Below are 20,156 nucleotides of genomic sequence, written 5' to 3' on the forward strand. Positions count from 1 at the left end.
AAACAATATGATGTGCAGAACTTCAATTCTGGAGGATGAGGAACACCCCAAAATATTCCTTTGAGGAGGCATTCTTCAGAACAGCTGAAAACGAAGTATAAGAGATTTTTGTGTGAACATCAATTGGGAAGATGCATGCTACTTATACATATACCAAGCTAGCACAAGATAAAGACAACAGTAGCTTCAAACATAAGCCCCATCTTGGGGAAATGGAGGACTCTGGGTCTAGGACAAGAAATATAAAAGATAAAGCTAGAATAATCTTGTCACACCAAAAAGCAAGAAAGCTATCAAAGTTACTAGGAAGTCATGTTAAAAGAACAGAGAGGACAACTCAAGGGAGCTCCCACCGCCCCAAAGAGGGACAGTTTCAGCAACAACAAAAAGTAATGATTACAATGGACTCAAACACAATAAGCAAATATGTTAAAGTCTATGAATTCAAAATATTACACATATGCATGTGAACACCCCCCCCCCCCCCATTGGTGACCTTTAGATTTTGTTAGGGTACCAACTCTATGTATCTGTTTGCAGTAAGCTAGTAAACTTCATTTCCTGTATAAGCTACATTTTAGGGTAATCTAAAAGCTATTAAGAGAAAATTCTTCTTTGTCAAATAATTCCATCTAGTAAACACAGAAGGAATGACAAAATTATAATAGCATCCTTTTGAAACCACTAATTAAATAATGGATGCAGGCATTTGATCATCAATGACTGGTAAGAACATTACATAAAAGCTTAATGGAAAAGTTGATTATGAAGGAACCATGCTGACATCATCTGAACACCTTCAACAAACCTACAGTCACAGAAAGACAACCAGACATTCACCTCCTGATATGATGTAACAGGATGTACACAGGTCCACCCATGCATTGTTCTTGCCAAACAACAGCTCTTAATCTGATCAAGACTCTAGATCTCACTAATGGCTCTCAGGAAACATAGAGGGATGAACACATTAAACACCACCATGAAAATACAATTAAAATGTGAGTTTGTTTTACTGGGCATATGACCCAGTTTCTGTCACACAGACAAAAAAAAAAGGTAACAAATTAAGAGACTTAGAAACCAAAGGCTTAAAGACCTTGACTAGATCCTGACTCACATAAACCAACTGCAGAAAGATCATTATGAGACAATTAGAATAATCAAATTGCATATTAAGAACTGTGATTTGATGATAATGTTATTATGGCTGTATTTCTTGAAAAAGTCTTCTTTTCTCTTAAAAACACAGATTAATGAAATAATGTCTTGGATTTACTTGAAAATACTCCAGTATTTGGAGGGTGTGAAGAATGGGGTACAAAGACCATAGAATGGTCTAAACTAAAATAAAACTAAAATAAAAACTAAAATAAAAAATGAACACTTGTTGATGACTTCTGAGGCTGATCAGGTACATAGAAAGGAATGTTATGCTAGTCTCTATTTTTGAATAGGTTTAAAATTCTTCCAAAACAAGTTCTTAAAAAACACCAGCCACAAATTCACAAAAATCTGAGAGGCAGATGCTCTAAATTTTAGATGATTTGTGATGAACTTGCTTCTACTGTGAGAACTGGGTGTTGGGTATTCAAAGCCTTTTCTGAGGTTAGCATGAGCAGGGAGCTTTACAATAAGAATGATATCACAAACATCACAAGAAGATTATTTTAGACAAGTAGAAAATGGAGAAAAATTTAAAAGCACTGATACAAAAGATAGAAGACTGATTGGCTCCTACAGTCTTAATAGAGTCCACATGGAACAAAGGTGGGAATCTATAAGGAAAAAGCAGCACATCTTTAGCTTCACACAGACGCTTGCTTTTTTTGTTGTTGTTTTTGTTTTTAAGATTTTATTTATTTATTCATGAGAGACACACACACACACAGAGGCAGAGACACAGGCAGAGGGAGAAGCAGGCTCCAAGCAGGGAGCCCGATGTAGGACTTGATCCCGGTCTCCAGGATCAGGCCCTGGACTCAAGGCGGCACCAAACCGCTGAGCCACCAGGACTGCCCCACACAGATGCTTCTAAGAATTAAACGAATTTCTTATGTGTTCAGTGAATATCCTCGCCTGCATTCTACCATCTCTCACCTGGATTTCCACAACATCCGGTTTATTATTTACCCGGCTTCAATATCCTCATCTAAAAAATGGTGATACTTCTTTAATACTATTAGGAGAGTTTAGAAGAGTATTTGTACAGCATTAGGCCCAACTACTGGCACAAAGTAGGGAGCCAATATTTATTAGCCATTCAACATACATTTGGAAAGATCCTAGTAAGCTAAGCAGTCTTCTGTCTCTTTATTCGAATTCGTTTCTACTCTGACATGTTTCTGACTATGCTTCTCACTTCTACATGCAAGATAAAGCCCAAACTCTCATTCATTCTGTTGTTCATTCAAGTACTTACTAAATACAAATCATATCTCAGTCTCAAGTCACTGGGATGCCTATTTCTACACTTGTCAATTCATTCTGTGTTCCATAAAGTTATATATTTTTTTTAAAGTTATATTTCTAAGCCACACATTTCATTGCAATGTTCCTCTAAATACAAGATAATATTCAAATTTTTCTTTTGTGCCATTTGTTGAAAATTCCTAATTGTAGGATCTGCCAAGCTTTGGTGACATAAAGTCAAAGATGTCCCTGTCCTCTCAAGAAAATATCTAATGGCAGAGATGAAAACAGACAGGAGAAACAGCACTAAATCTAAAAGGAGAAAGCAAGAAAAATCCTTAAAAACAGTTCTGCGAGAACATCATGAAGCCTTTTAGAACCTGAAGTCAAGCCTTTATTTCTAAGATAAACTCTAGCCATTCCGTCCATAACCCTAATACATCAGTAAAGTTTTCACTGCTCTCCCCAAATGTTATGCGTTTCTACTCCTCAGTACTTTCGTTTATATTTAGAGTACTGGTACTTTAGAGCTAGATGTAGGCAGATTACAGATTATCTGTGTAAGTTATTAGCAAATTAGTTAACTCCCTTTGGCCAGTTTTTTCTTTTGTAAAATTATGATAACAGCAGAATTAACTAAAATAAGAAATGTAAAACACTCATTACAGCATATGGTATGTATGCCCAGTAAGTGTTTTTTTGAGTCAGTTTTGCCCATCTAATCATAAGACTGCTAGCACTATCTTCCCCCTTGCCCCTCACCACTCCCCCCCAAAAAAATCCTCAAATTTTCCTTGAATGAAGTTCTGAGTCATTGGGCCTAAGCCTCAAAAGGTGGCCTGAATGATGGCTTTAACCAGTGGCTTTCAATTTTTTTTCCACTACCTTCAATAAGACACTTTACATTGTTAAAGCATGTGAACACACACATGTGCATTGTACGTTTATACATAATAAAAGTCACAAGAAGTAACACTTAGTTTATCTGTATCTTACAAAGCATTATTTTCTATTCTATTCCTTTGTTTTTTAAATATTTTATTTACTCATTCATTAGAGAGAGAGAGAGAGGCAGACACAGGCAGAGGGAGAAGCTGGCTCCATGCAGGAGCCTGATGTGGGACTCAATCCCGGGACTCCAGGATCACACCCTGGCCAAAGGCAGGCGCCAAACCACTGAGCCACCCAGGGATCCCCTATTCTTTTTTTTTTTTTTTTTTTTTTTATTCTTTTTTTTTTAATGCTAGCCCAAACCCACTAAATTGATTCCATGATCCACAGTTTTCAAAACACTGGTTTAGACTATTTTCCTTATCACTTTTAAAGAGGGTGATTGGGGTGCCTGCATGGCTCAATGGTTGAGTGTCTGCCTTTGGCTCAGGTCGTGATCCTGGGGTCCTGGGATTGAGTCCCACACTGGGCTCCCTGCAGGGAGCCTGCTTCTCCCTCTGCTTATGTCTCTGCCTCTCTCATGAATAAATAAAATCTTTAAAAAAATTAAAATAAAATAAAGAGGGTGGTCTATTCTTAAGTCATTATTCCTATCACTGCATACTACCTACAAAGGAATGCTGAGTAAGCAACAGTGAATTCGACTGGTCAGTACTCCTACGACCATGGTGGTACATCGTATTCATCTTAACAAAGATCCATCTTCATCTGGCAGTTTGGGGGTTAATCAAGAAAGTGTTACTAAACAAGGACTATTAACTCAAGTCTATCTAATAAGACTAAGGCTTTTCCTCTTTGTAATGGCAAAGTGCCCTGTGATTCAAGACTGAGTCACTCTGACCACAAATGGAATATTAACATGCTCTTAAAGATATCAACAGTTGGCCTCTTGGTTCGGTTAAAAAAAAAAAAAAAGGCATTATTAACTTCTCAACCCACAAACAAGATGCCTGCTGGGAAATTCCACCTCCTCAAAAGAAACATTTGGCAATGTGTATCTAAGGGGAAAAGTGAACTCTGAACATAGACAACAGAGTGCAGAATTTCTGCTCATCTAATTGCTATATTAAAGGTGGTGATAAAGGTAAGTAATAAGAGAACACCTCTAATTCATGTAACTTAAAATCAAATATGGAAAGGAGCTGTAGAGAAGAAAACCATGATGCAGAACACTTACGTCAGCGCTGTCACTGCCGGGCCGAGAAGCATCTCCAGTGCAGTAGTCAAGTCTGCCTATTCCCTCACCAGGATCTGCTTCTACCTCACTGGCTGTCAGCGGCTCACCTACAGGCTTGGAGGAGGTAACTACGGCTCCATCCTAAAACAGATTAAATACACACACACACACACCAACACAATAAAAGAAACATTCATTACCGGCTGCATAAACAGACTCACACTGTCACCTAATTGGAGATTTACCAAAAATCTGGCCAGTTTGATGTGATCAAGGAGGCTTAAACCTCTAAAAACTTAAAGTATAAATAACTACCAATTCTGTGGTTCTAATATGGCATGATTTCAAAGACAGGGAAAATGATGTTTTAGCAAGGAGAATAAAAGTTCAAACTTCTGAATAGGGCAGAAAGGTAAAATAGTTGGTTAAATTAGATGATTCATATTTCCTGCCCATTATAGTAAAGATTATTACACTATAACTTCTCGTTAACTGCCTTCCAACACTTTTGAATTTCAATAAGTAGCCAATTCTGGAACACAATGCTATAATAGAATACAGGCTTTTAGATCAGGAACCACGTTTTTATTGTTTGAACAGAATAAAAATGTTGTCTTCGTTCAGTAATTATAACAACATAAAACTGTCAACATTACTGAGGCATAATACTCAAAATCTCATAGAGCTAATGGGACTGAGAGTAATGAAAAAAACTAGATACCATGTAGCCACAAGTACATCAAACCAGGAAGTCAGGAGACCTTACAGTGATGTGACCTTGGCTATGTCATTTAACCAGTTTAGGCTCTAATTTTCTGAACTGCATGATGTTTTGACTTTAAGATGAGCCAATGAGGCTACATGATCTCAAAGAATCCTTTGAGTTCTATGAAACTGTGGCTTTCACTCACAGACTCAGAAAGCATAATGAATCAACAGCTTTTACTCATTTTAAATGGTACAGGAATATGGTCCATTTTACTTTAAGGTGAGATAAAGGACCTTTTCCTATCCCAAACATGAATATTAGAGAATACAAATCTGGCTGAGCTACTGTTTCTAGTAAGACCATCATCTTCATAACTTACACCTCTGTAATAAATTCTGTTTATATCTAGTTTAAAACTTCAGTAAAAATATAGTTGCTAAGAACATGAAAGTGCTTTGTAACTCATCAGACTGGGTCTAAATTCCAGTTCCATTGCTTTTGAGCTATATGACTTCAGGCAAATTATTTATTCTGAGTTTCTCTAAAGGTACACGTAAAATGAGGGCAAACAATAGTAGTATCTAATCTCAGAGGGTTGCTGTAAAGATTAGCAAGAACATGTTTGTCTCTGTATTTAGCATAATGCCTGTCACTTTATAAAATCTTACATTCCTACATAAAAACATGTCATTCTCTTTCAAAATGGCAGAATGAGTCTCAAAAATGCAAACGTATATAAATACATTTTAGTAGTTTGTCACATCAAAGCAAAAGCACTCAGTTCTTTTTAAATTATGGAACAAAGGAACATGATATCATGAGCAAGCAAAGAATCGGAAGCCCACATTTCTTGTAGTTACATCATTATTTCTGTAACATGCTACACAGGACATCCTCTTGGCCTATGCTAGGAAAAAAAAAAACTTTTAAAAAAGGCAACTGCAACATTCTCTAACACATTCCCAGAAGAAAAATCTCCTGCAAAAAGTTGGGTAGCACTTTTAATAGTGATGCTACCTGAGCAGAGCCTGTGGCTTTGGATAACTGCTCTTGCAGCTGAGGAATGTGTTTCTTGGCCTCTTGGATCTCTTTTAGCAATCTTTGGGCAGGTGTTCGGTTGTAATCTTCCTGCAATAACTGAAAAGTTATAAAAATATTTTGAGAATTAATTACTTGTGGCAAGAAAATATAGAAAAAGTCCATTCTTAATAAAATAGTGATGGCATTGATTACAGTACTACTTGACTGTGACCATGACAAATACCAACTCAACTACTCCCACTCACAATTTCATTAGCCTGTAAAAAGCCCCATTTCTAACTTTAGTACCTGTAGCCGTTCCTGTTCTTTCTGTAACATCTTTCTCAGAATTTCTACTTTCTGGTTATGAACCACATTGTTTTCCTCCTAGAAAAAAGATAAAAAAAAAACACAAACCAACAACAACAAACAAACAAACAAGAACCCATATAGTGAAGTGAAGCTAAAATAAGCAGCGGTTATAAAGACAGGCTGTGAGACCTGACGCTCAAAGTCAAAAGGTTACAGGGAAACTTCAGCCTTTCTATTTCACTTTTACTAAACTAGGTTCAAGACATTACATTTTGATATTAGCTGGAGAAATGAAGTTGCCTTAAGTATAATATCATTATGTTACACTTTCCATCCATCCTTTGGATCTGTATTGTCAATCCCCATGCATGACATAAATTCCCAGTACCTCCTGCCTAAAATGTTAAGACAGCTCCCTAACTCCTCTTCACCATCTATCTTTGTTTCACGACCCTGTAAGACTTTATCTAATTATCCTTCCTCAAATCCTGCTACAATCACGTCACTCTCTTGCCCACCCCCACTCCCCAATTTTAATGGATTCGTACTGCCTCTTCGGGTACATGTAAATAAGCCTGGTAGTTGTGATTTTTCAAAATAAATAGTCTTACTTTTTTCAAGCCTCATCTCCCACTACTTAAATCCTTAACGGGCACCAGCCAAACAAGAATCTTGGAACTTCCCCCACATACTTGGTGCTTTCCTGGCTCTTTATCTCTGTTTATTCTATTTCTTTTACCTGGTTTACTTCCCTCCCCATGGCCACTACTTAAATGTTACCTGTTTTTCAAGGCTCAATTCAAATAGTAGCTTTCCATAAAGTCCTTCCTTATTACAACTGATATGCTTCCTCCCTCCTTTGAATTGTCACAGGACTTAATATATTCCCCCCTCGTAATGTCTACATTCTGTCTTTGTATTATAATGACTCGTATACTCTTGATTCATTCTCAAACAACAAAGGTTTAAGTATCTACTACCTGCCAAGCAATATTTCAGGCACTGGGATGCAATAAACAAACAAACAAAACTCTGTCCTCTTAAAGTTTATATCCGAAGACAACTAAGGCCCTTGAACATAGGGTATCTTAATTATATTTTTGTGAATGACACCTTGTTCTATATATGAGAGGTGTTAAATCTTTCTTAATTCAATCTGCTATCCTAATACTCTGTAATAATTTCAAATTAATACATAATTTTTATATAAGGAAGCTATTTTCCAGTATCTTGAACTTAAATTTATCAGATCAATGCTTTAAAACTCTTAATATAAAGCAAAGTCATCATTACACACTGAGCATTTAAAAGAAGCTTTCCCCCCTCTTACCCCCATGAGCACAGGACTAGTAATTCTCTCCATGTTCCCAGATGCTCCAGGTGAATGAGGGGATGTCATGATGGGAGACATATGTCCAATGACTGATGGCTCTACTTCAGAATCAGCGAGTGGAATCTGGGGCGACCCAGGTGGGCGTCCCTGAACGGTGAGAGCTACATAGGAACCAGCTTGGGGAGGGAGAACAGGAAAAATAACAGTCAAAGACTTGTCTACAGTATTTCGCTACTTCACCTTTGACAGTTCTGTAAGATCCAGTAATGTGAGCAAGTTTGATTATCTATTAATCACTGCTCCACAGAAAAAGAATCCAACTTGTCATTTCTTTTTTATGAGTCCTCTAAAAATCTAAAGGGACGATGCCATTTTCAGAGAGCAAATTACTATTCATACGATCAGATATGACACAAAGGCAAATAAAATTTATAATCCCAAGAATTGTTCTTAATTTCGGGAAGGGTAAGTTATTATCAACCATCTACTAATGACTATGTTCAATTAATTTCTTAAATTCAGGAAACCATCATATTTTGAGATGATACTAACTAGGCAGGGTTCAACTAATTTTCTGGAATATCATGATGCAATTTTAAATTAACTTTAAAAAATGAGTAGGAGGGATCCCTGGGTGGCGCAGCGGTTTGGCGCCTGCCTTTGGCCCAGGGCGCGATCCTGAAGACCCGGGATCGAATCCCACATCGGGCTCCCGGTGCATGGAGCCTGCTTCTCCCTCTGCCTATGTCTCTGCCTCTCTCTCTCTCTGTGTGTGACTATCATAAATAAATAAAAAAGTTAAAAAAAAGTTAAAAAAAAAATGAGTAGGACAGGGGATCCCTGGGTGGCTCAGCGGTTTAGCGCCTGCCTTCAGCCCAGGGCGTGATCCTGGAGTCCTAGGATTGAGTCCCACATCAGGCTCCCTGCATGGAGCCTGCTTCTCCCTCTGCCTGTATCTCTGCCTCTCTCTCTCTCTCTCTCTCTCTCTCTGTCTCTCATGAATAAATAAAATCTTTAAAAAAAAAAATGAGGACAAAAAATATGCCACGAAAACAGGAAAGAACACACAATTAATTTGAGTTTTTCTACTTTAAGTGTGAAGACAGAACTTCACTAGGCATAAAGGACAGAGGGCAAAACCAAACCTAACCAGAAAGACTCCAGAACAGACATTCATGATTTATCTAGCATCGAGAGGAGACTTTCCAAATAAATGACTTTTCTAGATAACAGACCTTAAAGTGACGATATCTTCCTCTTAGACTTTTCAACAGAACATTTAAATGCATTTCATACTTGTATCCCTATTTAACTGCCTGCAGAACTCACCATCAATTGTGTCAGTGTTTGAGGTTCTAAAAGCCTTTTTTTTTTTTTTTTTTTTTTTTTTTTGGTACATTTAGTGGTCACAAATGCTATGATTTGGGAGAATTTAGGGATATATACTTTGTAAGGTTTTTGACTTGTATTTCTGTCAGAACGCCCTCCATTAGTAATAGCTTATTTACTTATCCATGTGTTCACCTCCACTGGTTTCCTATTTCTTCCCTTCCCTCTTCAGCTATGTTTAAACTGCTTTCATCTGAAATCCCTTTTATCATGTCCAGAAGATGCATTACAGGGTAGGATGTGAGGGACCTCCAGTATAAAGAGAGTACACAGTGCAAGGCATTGCAAATTTAGAACTGTTGTGGATGCTCACAGTGATTTATGCTTACCTTTAAGTTTTTAGCCAGGCTTTCAGTATTGGCAAGTCATCTTACCTGCTATAGGGCTATGATTTCCTTTTTATTAAGTAAAATTTACACTAGAATGAGTAAAATATATAATCTAAAAAGTTAAAGAAATAATCTTACTTTTTATACTCCTCAATAGTGATCAGGTTTATATTTATTTATTATCATAAACCATCATAGTTATGTAGCACATAAAAATGTACAAATCACAATCTCATTACATAAATAATCAAACTGATTCGAGGATGGGGATCTAATTGTGATCATCCCATTCCTTTTTAAAAAGTACTAAAGTTAAGAACTATGATCCTAGGGACCCTTTAGAGCCTAGCTGTCTGATAAAAAGGTAAAAAGGATTCAGGGGTTGCTTTAGTTAAACAGTGGTAAGACAGCTAAGAAGGAACTCAGTTTATTAAATTAATTCTCAAGATGTCCACCCTATGAAACAAAAACAGGATTAAATAAAATAGTAGTGTTTCTGCTTGGCCATAAACAACTATCTTACTTGTAGTCTACTATGGAATAGTCTGATGCAGAAGATTCTAAAGCCTTAACCCTGGAGATTTCCAAGAGATCATTACCCTGGATTTTATTTTATGATTTACTTATCTGAGGAAACATGACTATGCTGGATGATTTTTAAAGTTCCATTTCAGTTCATCTGGGCCATTCCATGTGAATTCTCTATCTCTTCCCCCTCAGATGACTCATGCATGTCGTTCAAATATATGCCTTTCATGTTACCAAGAATGACAAGATATTATCATCTACCACGTATATGAAGCAGATAAAATATAGTTATTAGTAAATTAGGGATTTTCACTTCAGACTTTCCTTTAATGCAGAGTTAAAGCAAACTCAAGCCAAGAGGCTATATCCAGCCCACAGATTGTTTTAACAAAATTTTTTTTTTTTTTTTAAAGATTCCACTTATTTATTCATGAGAGACACAGAGAGACAGTGGCAGAGACACAGGCAGAAGGAGAAACAGGCTCAATGCAGGGAGCCCGATGTGGGACTCGATCCTGGGACTACAGGATCATGCCTTGGGAGGAAGGCAGGCGCTAAACCGCTGAGCCACCCAGGGAGACAAAGTTTTACTGAGATACAGCCACAACTGTTCATTTGCAAATGGCTTTTTGTGCAATCATGAGAAAATAGAAGATGGTAAGGCCCACAAACCCTAAAATATTTACTATCTGGCTTATTACATAAATGTTTTTTGATCCTTCCTTTAAAGGAGTCAGAAACTAATTAAAACTGAGAATAAAATTCACCTACATTTGATTAGCTTCACCACTTCCAAATGGTTTGAATGAGTCACCAGAGTTCCATTCACCTATAAGAAAATGAAAACAAAATGTCAGACACATTCCATTGAGAATGGCTACACTGGCCTTAGAAATTATTGTACATAATACAACCGATTAGAATATAGTACACAGAACTATATTAAAATATGTATATATTTAATTCAATATTCACTTTTATCACTATTCTATAAGGTGTACTCAGCAAACTTAGCAACAAAATGAACTTGAATATAAAACAATGCCTTGATTTAAAGGATATTATAACTTACCATGAAAAATAACAAAACATACTATACAACAGGTTTTATAAGTCCTGCACAGTGAAGGGTTCTTGCAAACAAAAAAGACCATTTTGCTTTTAACTACAAATTCAAAATCAATCATGAATTTTCAATCATGATTCAAAATCATACTGATTTTTTTAAAAGATAAAAAAATAAGCATTATTTCCCTAACAATACTCACTCTACTTTAAGTTTTCCAACCATGACCTAATCTTTACAAAGAAAACTAATTTTCAGATAGGCTAACTGCAGGAAATGTTATCCAAAGCTTCCACTAACCCAAATGAAGAAAAACTCTTAAACATGGAACCAATGCTATTTTCCTTGACATGGGTAATGCTAATTTTTAAAAGTTCAAATATATCAGTGTCTAAAATAGCAGTAAAAAGATACTAGTCATGCCTACCAGAGATGATAGCTGTTAATCATGAAGTTTAATCTCTGAGACAATGTTCTAGGATACACACACCAGATACACAGACACAGGCATAGACACATATATATACATACATATATTATAATTGCCTTTTTTTCTGCACATACTTTTTTGTTGTATATGGTTTTCTTTCAATATAGATACACATAGACCTAATCCATTCTTTTTAACATCTGTGAATGAAATGTAATTTCTTTTTCTAGCCCTCCATTTATGCACATTTGAACTGTTTACAATTTTTTTTAAGACTTATTTGAGAGAGAGAGAGTGAGTGAGTGAGTGCAGGGAATAGGGGCAGAGGGAGAGGGAGAGAGAATCTTTTTAAGCAGACTTCATGCTGAGTGCAGAGCCCAATTGGGCTCCATCCCATTACCCTGAGAGGACAACCTGTGCTGTAACCAAGAGTCAGACACTTAACCAACTGTGCCACCCAGGCACCTGCACAAATTTTCAATATGACAAAGCTGAAATGAATTTCCCTATACATATATCAGTTCACATTTATACACTTACTTCCTTAGGTAAGTCCTAAAAGCAAACTTGCTGGTCAAAAGCTATATATTTCTCTAAAAGTATGTAATTTGGGGGGCACCTGTGTGGCAGAGTCAATTAAGCATGTGACACTTGGGTTCAGTTCAGGTGATAATCTCCAGGTAATGCGATCTAGCCTCACATCAGGCTCCCTGCTGGGTGTGGAGCCTGCTCAATATATTCCCTCTCCTTCTACCCCTGCCCCTGCCCTGCTCTCCTTCTCACTTAAAAAAAATAAAATAAAATAAATAAAATAATAAAATAAAATAAATAAAATAGTATATCATTTTTGATACATTCACAAATTGACATCCAAATAGAGTTTACCCAATTTATACTCACAAGTTTATGAGACTAGCCATTTTACCATGCCCAAACCATGCCAAAGTTATATTATCAATAATCTTTAAAATTTCTGACAACCAAATATATTTTCACCTATCATTTTATTTATTTTATTTTATGCTTTAGAGAGGGAGAGAGAAAAGGGGGTGAGAAGTAGAGGGAAAGAGAGAATCTTAAGCAGGCTCAATGGCCCAGTACAGAGCCCAATGCAGGGCTCAATCTCACAACCTAGAGATCATGACCGAGCCAGAACCAAGAACTGGATGTTAACCAACTGATCCACCCAGGTACCACTTAAGCTATCATTTTAATTTCTACTTCTTTGTTATTAATGAGATGAGACCTATCCTCCATAATATATTATTTATTTCAATTATTTTGGGGAGCCTGATAAAATTCTTCACCTTGTTTTGATTAGGCTATTTATTTATTTATTCTTCTCTTAGGAATTTAAAAGTGCTCTCTCTTTACAAGTAAGGCATTCTACTCTCTAGTAGGTATTTGAAATTTCAAATACTTATTTCCAGATAGTTGTTTGTAAATACTCATGGTGCCTTTTCCTATATAATAATTTGATTTTAAGTATTCAAATTATTCAACATCTCAAGAGTAATGACTGATCGTTCCAATCCTCCCTATTTCTGGACTGATAGGCCTATATCTAGACTAGAGCAACTTGCTTTGAATTAATCCCTACCATCTCATCTCACACATACTCATACATATAATATTTTTTTTCTTAAGCTATTCTTAAACCTCTGTAAAATTCATTTGGAAGACTCATGAGTTTGACAAATAATAACACATCTCCCCAGTCATATTAATATATTCTGATGAGACTTTCTTGCTAACAGAGTAGTTTGGAAAGAAATGGTCTTTATCACAATGAGTTACTTTCCTATCTAAGAATACACATGACTCCATTTATTCATGCCTTTTATTATGACCTTCAGTAAAGAGTAATATTAATTTTAAAATAAATGAAGTGTTTTTTATAGTCAACAAATATATATAATGCACTGCTTTTTATAAAAATCCAAGTGAAAAAAATCAAATACAGTTAATATATGCTGTTTTTAAATCTATCATAAATTCCGTAATAGTCTTTTCCTTACCTTGATGATTCGATCACCTGTCTGTACCCCAGCCCGCATGGCTGCTCCATCTGTAAGAGAAATTAATTACTTAAAATGTAAATCATTTGCATGTGCTGATAATTTTCTTGAAGGAGAGGCACCAAATGGTTAAAAAACATGTGCCTCTGCCACTCACTAGTTGTGTGACCATGAATTGGTTTTATGTGGTTTTCTTTTTCACTCTAAGCCTCAATATCCCCTGTAAATGGGGAAAAAAAATACCTACGTCGAATTACAGCATAAAGAATGTATTCAATATATGTAATAGAATATACTATTACTGTCATTTTGGGAAAAGTAGGTGTTTTGGTGCATATAACCATTTCTTTAATCTGGTCTAAAAAGATCTCTGGTGCCAGGAAGAAATAAAATTCTATAAAATTCTATAAACTTTGTGTTGCTTTTTGATGTATAAAGTTGCTTTATACATCAAAAAGCAACACAAACAAGAAGTCATATAGTTTCTAAAACTAAGGCTGTTTTCTTTCTAGTAAGTACAAAGAAAATCAATTGGGGAGAATTCATGTCTATAAATGACACTAAAGACAAATCTAACACAATGGACCACTATGACCTGCAATGTATGTGATTATTTTATTCTAGGCAATAGACATTAAGTTTTTCTATTCTTACTCTGTTCCCAAGTGACAAGACTGTTTTTAAAAATGCCTTGCCTTCTTTGACAGACTGTACGAAGACTGGATTGTCTCCACTGACCGTCAGCCCAAATCCATTGTCATCCTTCTGGATGATCACACAACGCTGAACCAGACCTGCACAAGAACCACAGGGTAAAGAGAGAAGAGAAAATGGGAGAGAGAAAAAGACATAATGACATATTAGTAACGAACTGTAAAGAACTATATTCTATCTGGAGAAACACAAGATGGCATGTGAAACCAATATCACAAACCAGAGAACTAACCCCATAAACAAAACAAATGCAAGAATATCACAAAGCGTCATATATATTGGTTTCTCGCTGGACAGGTAGAGTAGAACTGCTCCAAGATTTAAAAACAGCTATGGCAAAGTAGAACAGATGAAGTATTAGGAGACAGAAGGAAGGCCTGTTTGCATCCTTGCTATTTATTTGTAACATGAAATCCTCCCCACTGCCCTCTGTTTTGAGTGCTCTCACTGGTGTTTAAACCCAAGAAAATCTACATCTGGGGACATTAGGCTCAAAGCATCCCATGTAAACCCCAGAGAAATCCAATCTCACTCTCAGAAAAAGACTATATAAAGAAAGGAGGTACTTGCAGAGCATGGGCAGTTCTTCTCCCAAAAGGGAGAAAGAACAAGTTCAAAGACAGGAAAGACATTGGCTCATAGAAAAAATAAAAAGGAGAAAAAAATAGAGAAGATCAAGAAAGAACCTTTGAACTCAACCAATTCTTTCACTCCTTTCACGTACTTACCTGATTTCTACAGGAGAGTTTGTTTTCCTTCTACCAAAAGGCAAACAAAAGTAGTCTAGGCAAGGTGAAAGAAAGAGGACCACAACCAAAGGAACAGGAATGTCCCATCACAGAACCCTGATTTGTACCCAGGGCTGTCTGATCACAGATCAAGATCTGAAGATCCTGAACTCTGTGTTAGCCAGAGATTTAATACTTTAGCTTTGCAGGATCTAAGTGTTTCACCAAAAATCAATATATAAAACATGATAAATAATGCAAGTATAGTGATGATTAGAAAATAAAAAATTTCTTCAAAATAAGGATTTTTACACAAAGAGCATTTTTTATGTAAATGCTTTTAAATAAGTCTGATGTATAAAATGAAGGATATGTTAAAGATTGCATATTAAGGAATACATGTATTTCTTGCTGTTAATGAAATGTCACAGGTATGTGAGCCTACTACAAATGAAAGCCTGGAATAAGTGCATCACAGTACAGAAAACACGAACTATGAACCTTATTCATAAGCCTACACAAAAAATTAACTTAAGAAAAATCATGGACCTAAACACAAAGGCTACAACTTTTCTTCATAAGAAAATATAGGAAAAAAAGTCAAGATCTTAGGTAAGCAGAGATCTTTTAGGATGGAAAATGCACCAACCATAAAAGAAAAAAACTAGGAAATTGTACTCAAAATTTTAAATACACTCTCCTTTAAAGACACTGATAAGAAAACGAAAAGGCAAGGTACAGAGTGGGAGAAAATATTCATAATACAAATATCTGATAAAGGACTTGTATCAGATTATATTTAAAAAACAACAACTCTACAGTTCAATAACGGGAGACACATTTTAAAAAGAACAGAAGATTTCAGGGTACCCGGCTGGCTTAGTGAGTAGAGTGTGCCACTCTTGATCCTGGGGTTGTGAGTTTGAGCTCTATGTGGGCATAAAGATTACTTAAAAATAAATTAAAAAAAAAAAAAAGGACAAAAGATCTGAATAAACACAGCACAAATAAAGATACCCCAATGGCCAAAAAAGCACATGCAAGGATGCTCAACAACTGCAGTCATCAGGAAAATGAAAACTAAAGCCACAATGAGATACCACTATACACTAACTTGAATGGCTAAAAATAAAAAGACTGATAGTACCAAATGCTGGACAAGGATGTGGAGCAACTGGAACTCTCACGCATTGCTGGTAAGAGTGTAAAACCATACAAACACTTTGGAAAACAGTTTAGAAATTTCTTATAAATGTAAGTATACATTTACACATGACCCAGCAATTTCACTCCCAAGAGAAATGAAAATGCATGTCCGCATAACGGTTGGTACACAAATACTTATGGTAGTTTTATTCCTCAGAGCCAAAAACTAGAAACAACTCTAAGATCTATCAACGGATGAACAGATAAACTGTCATACATCCATTATAATTAAATATTACTTAGCAAGGGAAAAAAAGGAATAACTAACACATGCAACAAACATGGATGAATCACAAAAACATCATGCTAAGAAGCAAAAGAAAGCAGATATAAAACAGAGTACATACTATATGATTCCAGTGGAGAACAGGCAAAACTAAAGGATAGTAACAAAAAGCAGATTAGTGGTTGCCTAAGGACAAGGGGAGGAAGGGTGAGGATGACCACAAAGAGACATAAAGGAACTTTCTGGGGTGATGGAAATGTTCTATATCTTAATTAAGGTAACGGTTACAGGAGTGCATTCCTCTGTCAAAACTCATCCAACTGAACCCTTAAAAGTACAGCTTATTTTATGTAAGTTGTATCTAAGAAAGTTGATCTTCCACATCAACATATCACATCAATTAGTAACCTTCAATTCTAGAGACTACTAAACACCAAACAGTATTTGAATTAGCAAATTGACCACACCCACAAAATAGTACATTGTAATGAGGGCAGAGGAAAGACAACCTAAACCTCACAGAATTCAGTCTTTGACTTGCATCCTTCAAGTAACTGGGGAAAACTATAATTAGAATGGATATAATACATAAAATCAAGGAGGAAGCATTCTTCATAAATTCCTGGTACATAATACAATAAATATAAGAATTAGAGACTCAGAATAGAATCAGGACAATGTTTTACCAAAATCTTTTAAAATCCACATTCAGTTTTAGAAACAAACATTTGATGATCTCCTTTACAATTATTTGAAGTTTCAAAATAAGATACTGTGACTTCAACATAAAAATCAAGATACTTGTAACATAATATATATATTTCCCATACTATATCCTTCTCCCATCCCACTTCCTATGCTGAATGAAAATCAGTGAATTAGAGGTTTCTAATGCTGGGGTTTGCTGTGTTAAGCCACAAGGCTTCTTAAATAGACTATTTTTCTGATCCCTGTAAATAAGAAGATGCTTGTAAAAAATGAGGGAGGCAGAGTGGGCAGTAAGAGTTTGCTATGTTTTGGGGCACCTGGGTGGCTCAGTGAGTTGAGTATCTGACTCTTGGTTTTGGCTCCAGTCATGATCTTGGGGTTGTGAGATCAAGCCCCATGTCAGGCCCACATTCTGTGGGGAGTCTGCTCAAAGATTCTCTTTCTCTCTCTTCCTTTGCACTCCCCTCACTTATGCATGCTGTACATTTCTGTATTTCACTTGAATATAATATATATTAAGTATTTAGCTTAATCCCTGATAAATACAAATAAAGATTCATAAGTGTTAAGTATTTTATTATGATTAGGGGTACATTGCCTTTGGATTTTCCTGCTCAGAAATATATTACTCATCTAACCACGCCATCAATTAAAAAATCAATTAAAAACACTTTTATGTTAGGGATGCCTGACTTTTATGTTAGGGATGCCCCCCAGTGGCTCAGTTGTTGAGCATCTGCCTCTGGCTCAGGTCATGATCCCAGGGTCCTGGGATTGAGTCCTACATTGGCTCCCCCTCGAGAAGCCTGCTTCTCCCTCTGCCTTTGTCTCTGCCTCTCTCTCTGTGTCTCTCATGAATAAATAAAATCTTTGAGAAAAAAAAAAAAACTTTTATGTTAAACTCCCATTGTTACTGCAAAGTAAAAAGATGAATCCTCATTTACGTCTTTATCTAAATTTTTTTTGTTTCTTTTTTGTTTTGTTTTTTGTTTTGTTTTAACAAACAAGCAAATTAGTTTTGGATGGGGAAGGAACAGAGAAAGGAAATATTATGGAGTAGGGCTTCTTCTAAGAAGGCAACTTTAGAATATAGGAGACAGCAAGAAGGTATGAAGAAAGAAATCACCTTCTCTTATAAGCTTTTCCTAAATACCCAGACCAGGTTAGGTCCCCCCCGCCCACCTTACCGACAGTGCCCTCTAGTTACTCCCCTATCATTATCATTCACAATTAAATAAAAAATTTTATTGGAGTTCAATTTGCCAACATATAGCGTAACACCCAGTGCTCATCCTGCCAAGTGCCCCCCCTCAGTGCCCATCACTCACTAACCCCCCCCCGCCCACTTCCCCTTCCACTACCCCTTGTTCATTTCCCAGAGTTAGGTGTCTCTCATGTTTTGTCACCCTCACTGATATTTTCACTCATTATCACTCACAATTGATACCTATTGTTTTTATCCACTCACTAGATGATATGCTTCAAGAATGTAGGGGCTCTGTCCTCATTTACAATTTCAGGAACTGGCAAATGTTTAGACACCAAAGGACATTTTTTTTTAATTGCTTGTAAATTAATAAAAATGGGAAAAGGCCAAGAGTCTAGAGACGGATGGAGCTCAGAGAGGGAGGTTATTATGAGAAAAATATCACAGAAGTCAATTTTGGTAAATATGCCCTAGGACCTAATAAACTGCTAAAAATTGAGTAAATGTAGTAGGATTACCTCAGAATACTGCAAACCTGTTTTCCACAATTCAAAATTGCCCAGCCTGATAACTTTCCCTCTTAACTCTACATCAAAAGGAGATGAGGCCAAAGAAAAGGAGGAAACAGAGAAAGTGCTATGTGTATATCCTATTCGTCTTTCTCGTCTCAACCCCACTATAGTGTCCATTTATTATTATTCTATCTGCTAATCTGAGAATCTGATGTACTTTAACATATAAGAATCACTAGAACAATACAAAAGGAAAACATGCCTTACATATACAACCAATTCAGAATCTACATATTTCAAATTAATGATACTATTTTGTCATAGGAATCTATGCCATCTGCATCAACTTGGAATTGCAGTTATAATTAAGTAAAAACTAAGCTGTCATGCCATTCAAAATTCAGAAATCCAGTCTTTCAAATGCTTAGATCTATTATGTTCCTTCCCATTCAAAATAAAATAAAATGCTTTTTTTTTCCTCGAGAGAAATGTTCTACTTGTTATAGACCACAAGGTGTTTTAACCCATCACAGAGGATAAATTCCACCTTTCACACCCTTAACACTGGAATCACCAATACTTCACATTGAAATCATGGATACACCAACAAGACTAAATTAGCACATCGCTGAAATGTTCTTTTTGACAAACAAAAAACTACTTTTTTGTTTTAGCAAATCTGCACTGAACATCTGTCTACCAGTTATTTAACACTGCAGTTTGTGAGGAATACAAAACTACTAAACATCTTTGCCCTTAAAGAATTTAAAATCTTGGCAAGAAAGGACCACAGAGACACAGGGAATGTCTATGACAATGGCAATGTCTAATGAAAAATCAGAGTATAGGACAGATAACAGGCTTTATATGTTTTATGAAAGAAGATAAAGTGAAAAGTGGAGCCCTGGCTAACTCCAAAATATCCATTTTCACATTTCATTAATTAAAACCAACCATCCAGGGCAGCCCCGGTGGCTCAGTGGTTTAGCACCGCCTTCAGCCAGGGCCTGATCCTGGAGGCCTGGGATCGAGTCCCACATCGGGCTCCCTGCATGGAGCCTGCTTCTCCCTCTGCCTGTGTCTCTGCCTCTCTCTCTCTCTCTCTATCATGAATAAATAAATAAAATCTTAAAAAAAAATAAAATAAAATAAAACCAACCATCCAGCCAACACTTTCCATC

At 36.3% G+C, this 20,156-nt stretch overlaps 1 protein-coding gene across 19 annotated transcripts in view; it reads right to left on the reverse strand.

Moving 5' to 3' along the window:
* Window positions 1–20,156, reverse strand: part of ARHGEF12 (Rho guanine nucleotide exchange factor 12) — a 152,089-nt gene that overhangs the window by 50,162 nt on the left and 81,771 nt on the right. For 15 of the 19 annotated variants that reach the window (XM_072729528.1, XM_072729527.1, XM_072729531.1 and 12 more), the window contains 7 exons: window positions 14,370–14,468; window positions 13,675–13,724; window positions 10,932–10,989; window positions 7,912–8,090; window positions 6,579–6,656; window positions 6,267–6,386; window positions 4,541–4,681 (listed from right to left, as the gene is read on the reverse strand). In XM_072729528.1, the coding sequence (XP_072585629.1) occupies window positions 4,541–4,681; window positions 6,267–6,386; window positions 6,579–6,656; window positions 7,912–8,090; window positions 10,932–10,989; window positions 13,675–13,713 (615 nt within the window). In that variant the 5' untranslated portion in view covers window positions 13,714–13,724; window positions 14,370–14,468. The remainder of the gene's footprint in view (window positions 1–4,540; window positions 4,682–6,266; window positions 6,387–6,578; window positions 6,657–7,911; window positions 8,091–10,931; window positions 10,990–13,674; window positions 13,725–14,369; window positions 14,469–20,156) is intronic. The other 4 variants (XM_072729525.1, XM_072729524.1, XM_025999050.2 and 1 more) reach the window with 1 other exon arrangement.

Source organism: Vulpes vulpes, chromosome 12 (genome assembly GCF_048418805.1).
Source record: "Vulpes vulpes isolate BD-2025 chromosome 12, VulVul3, whole genome shotgun sequence".
NCBI classification, from domain to species: Eukaryota; Metazoa; Chordata; class Mammalia; order Carnivora; family Canidae; genus Vulpes; species Vulpes vulpes.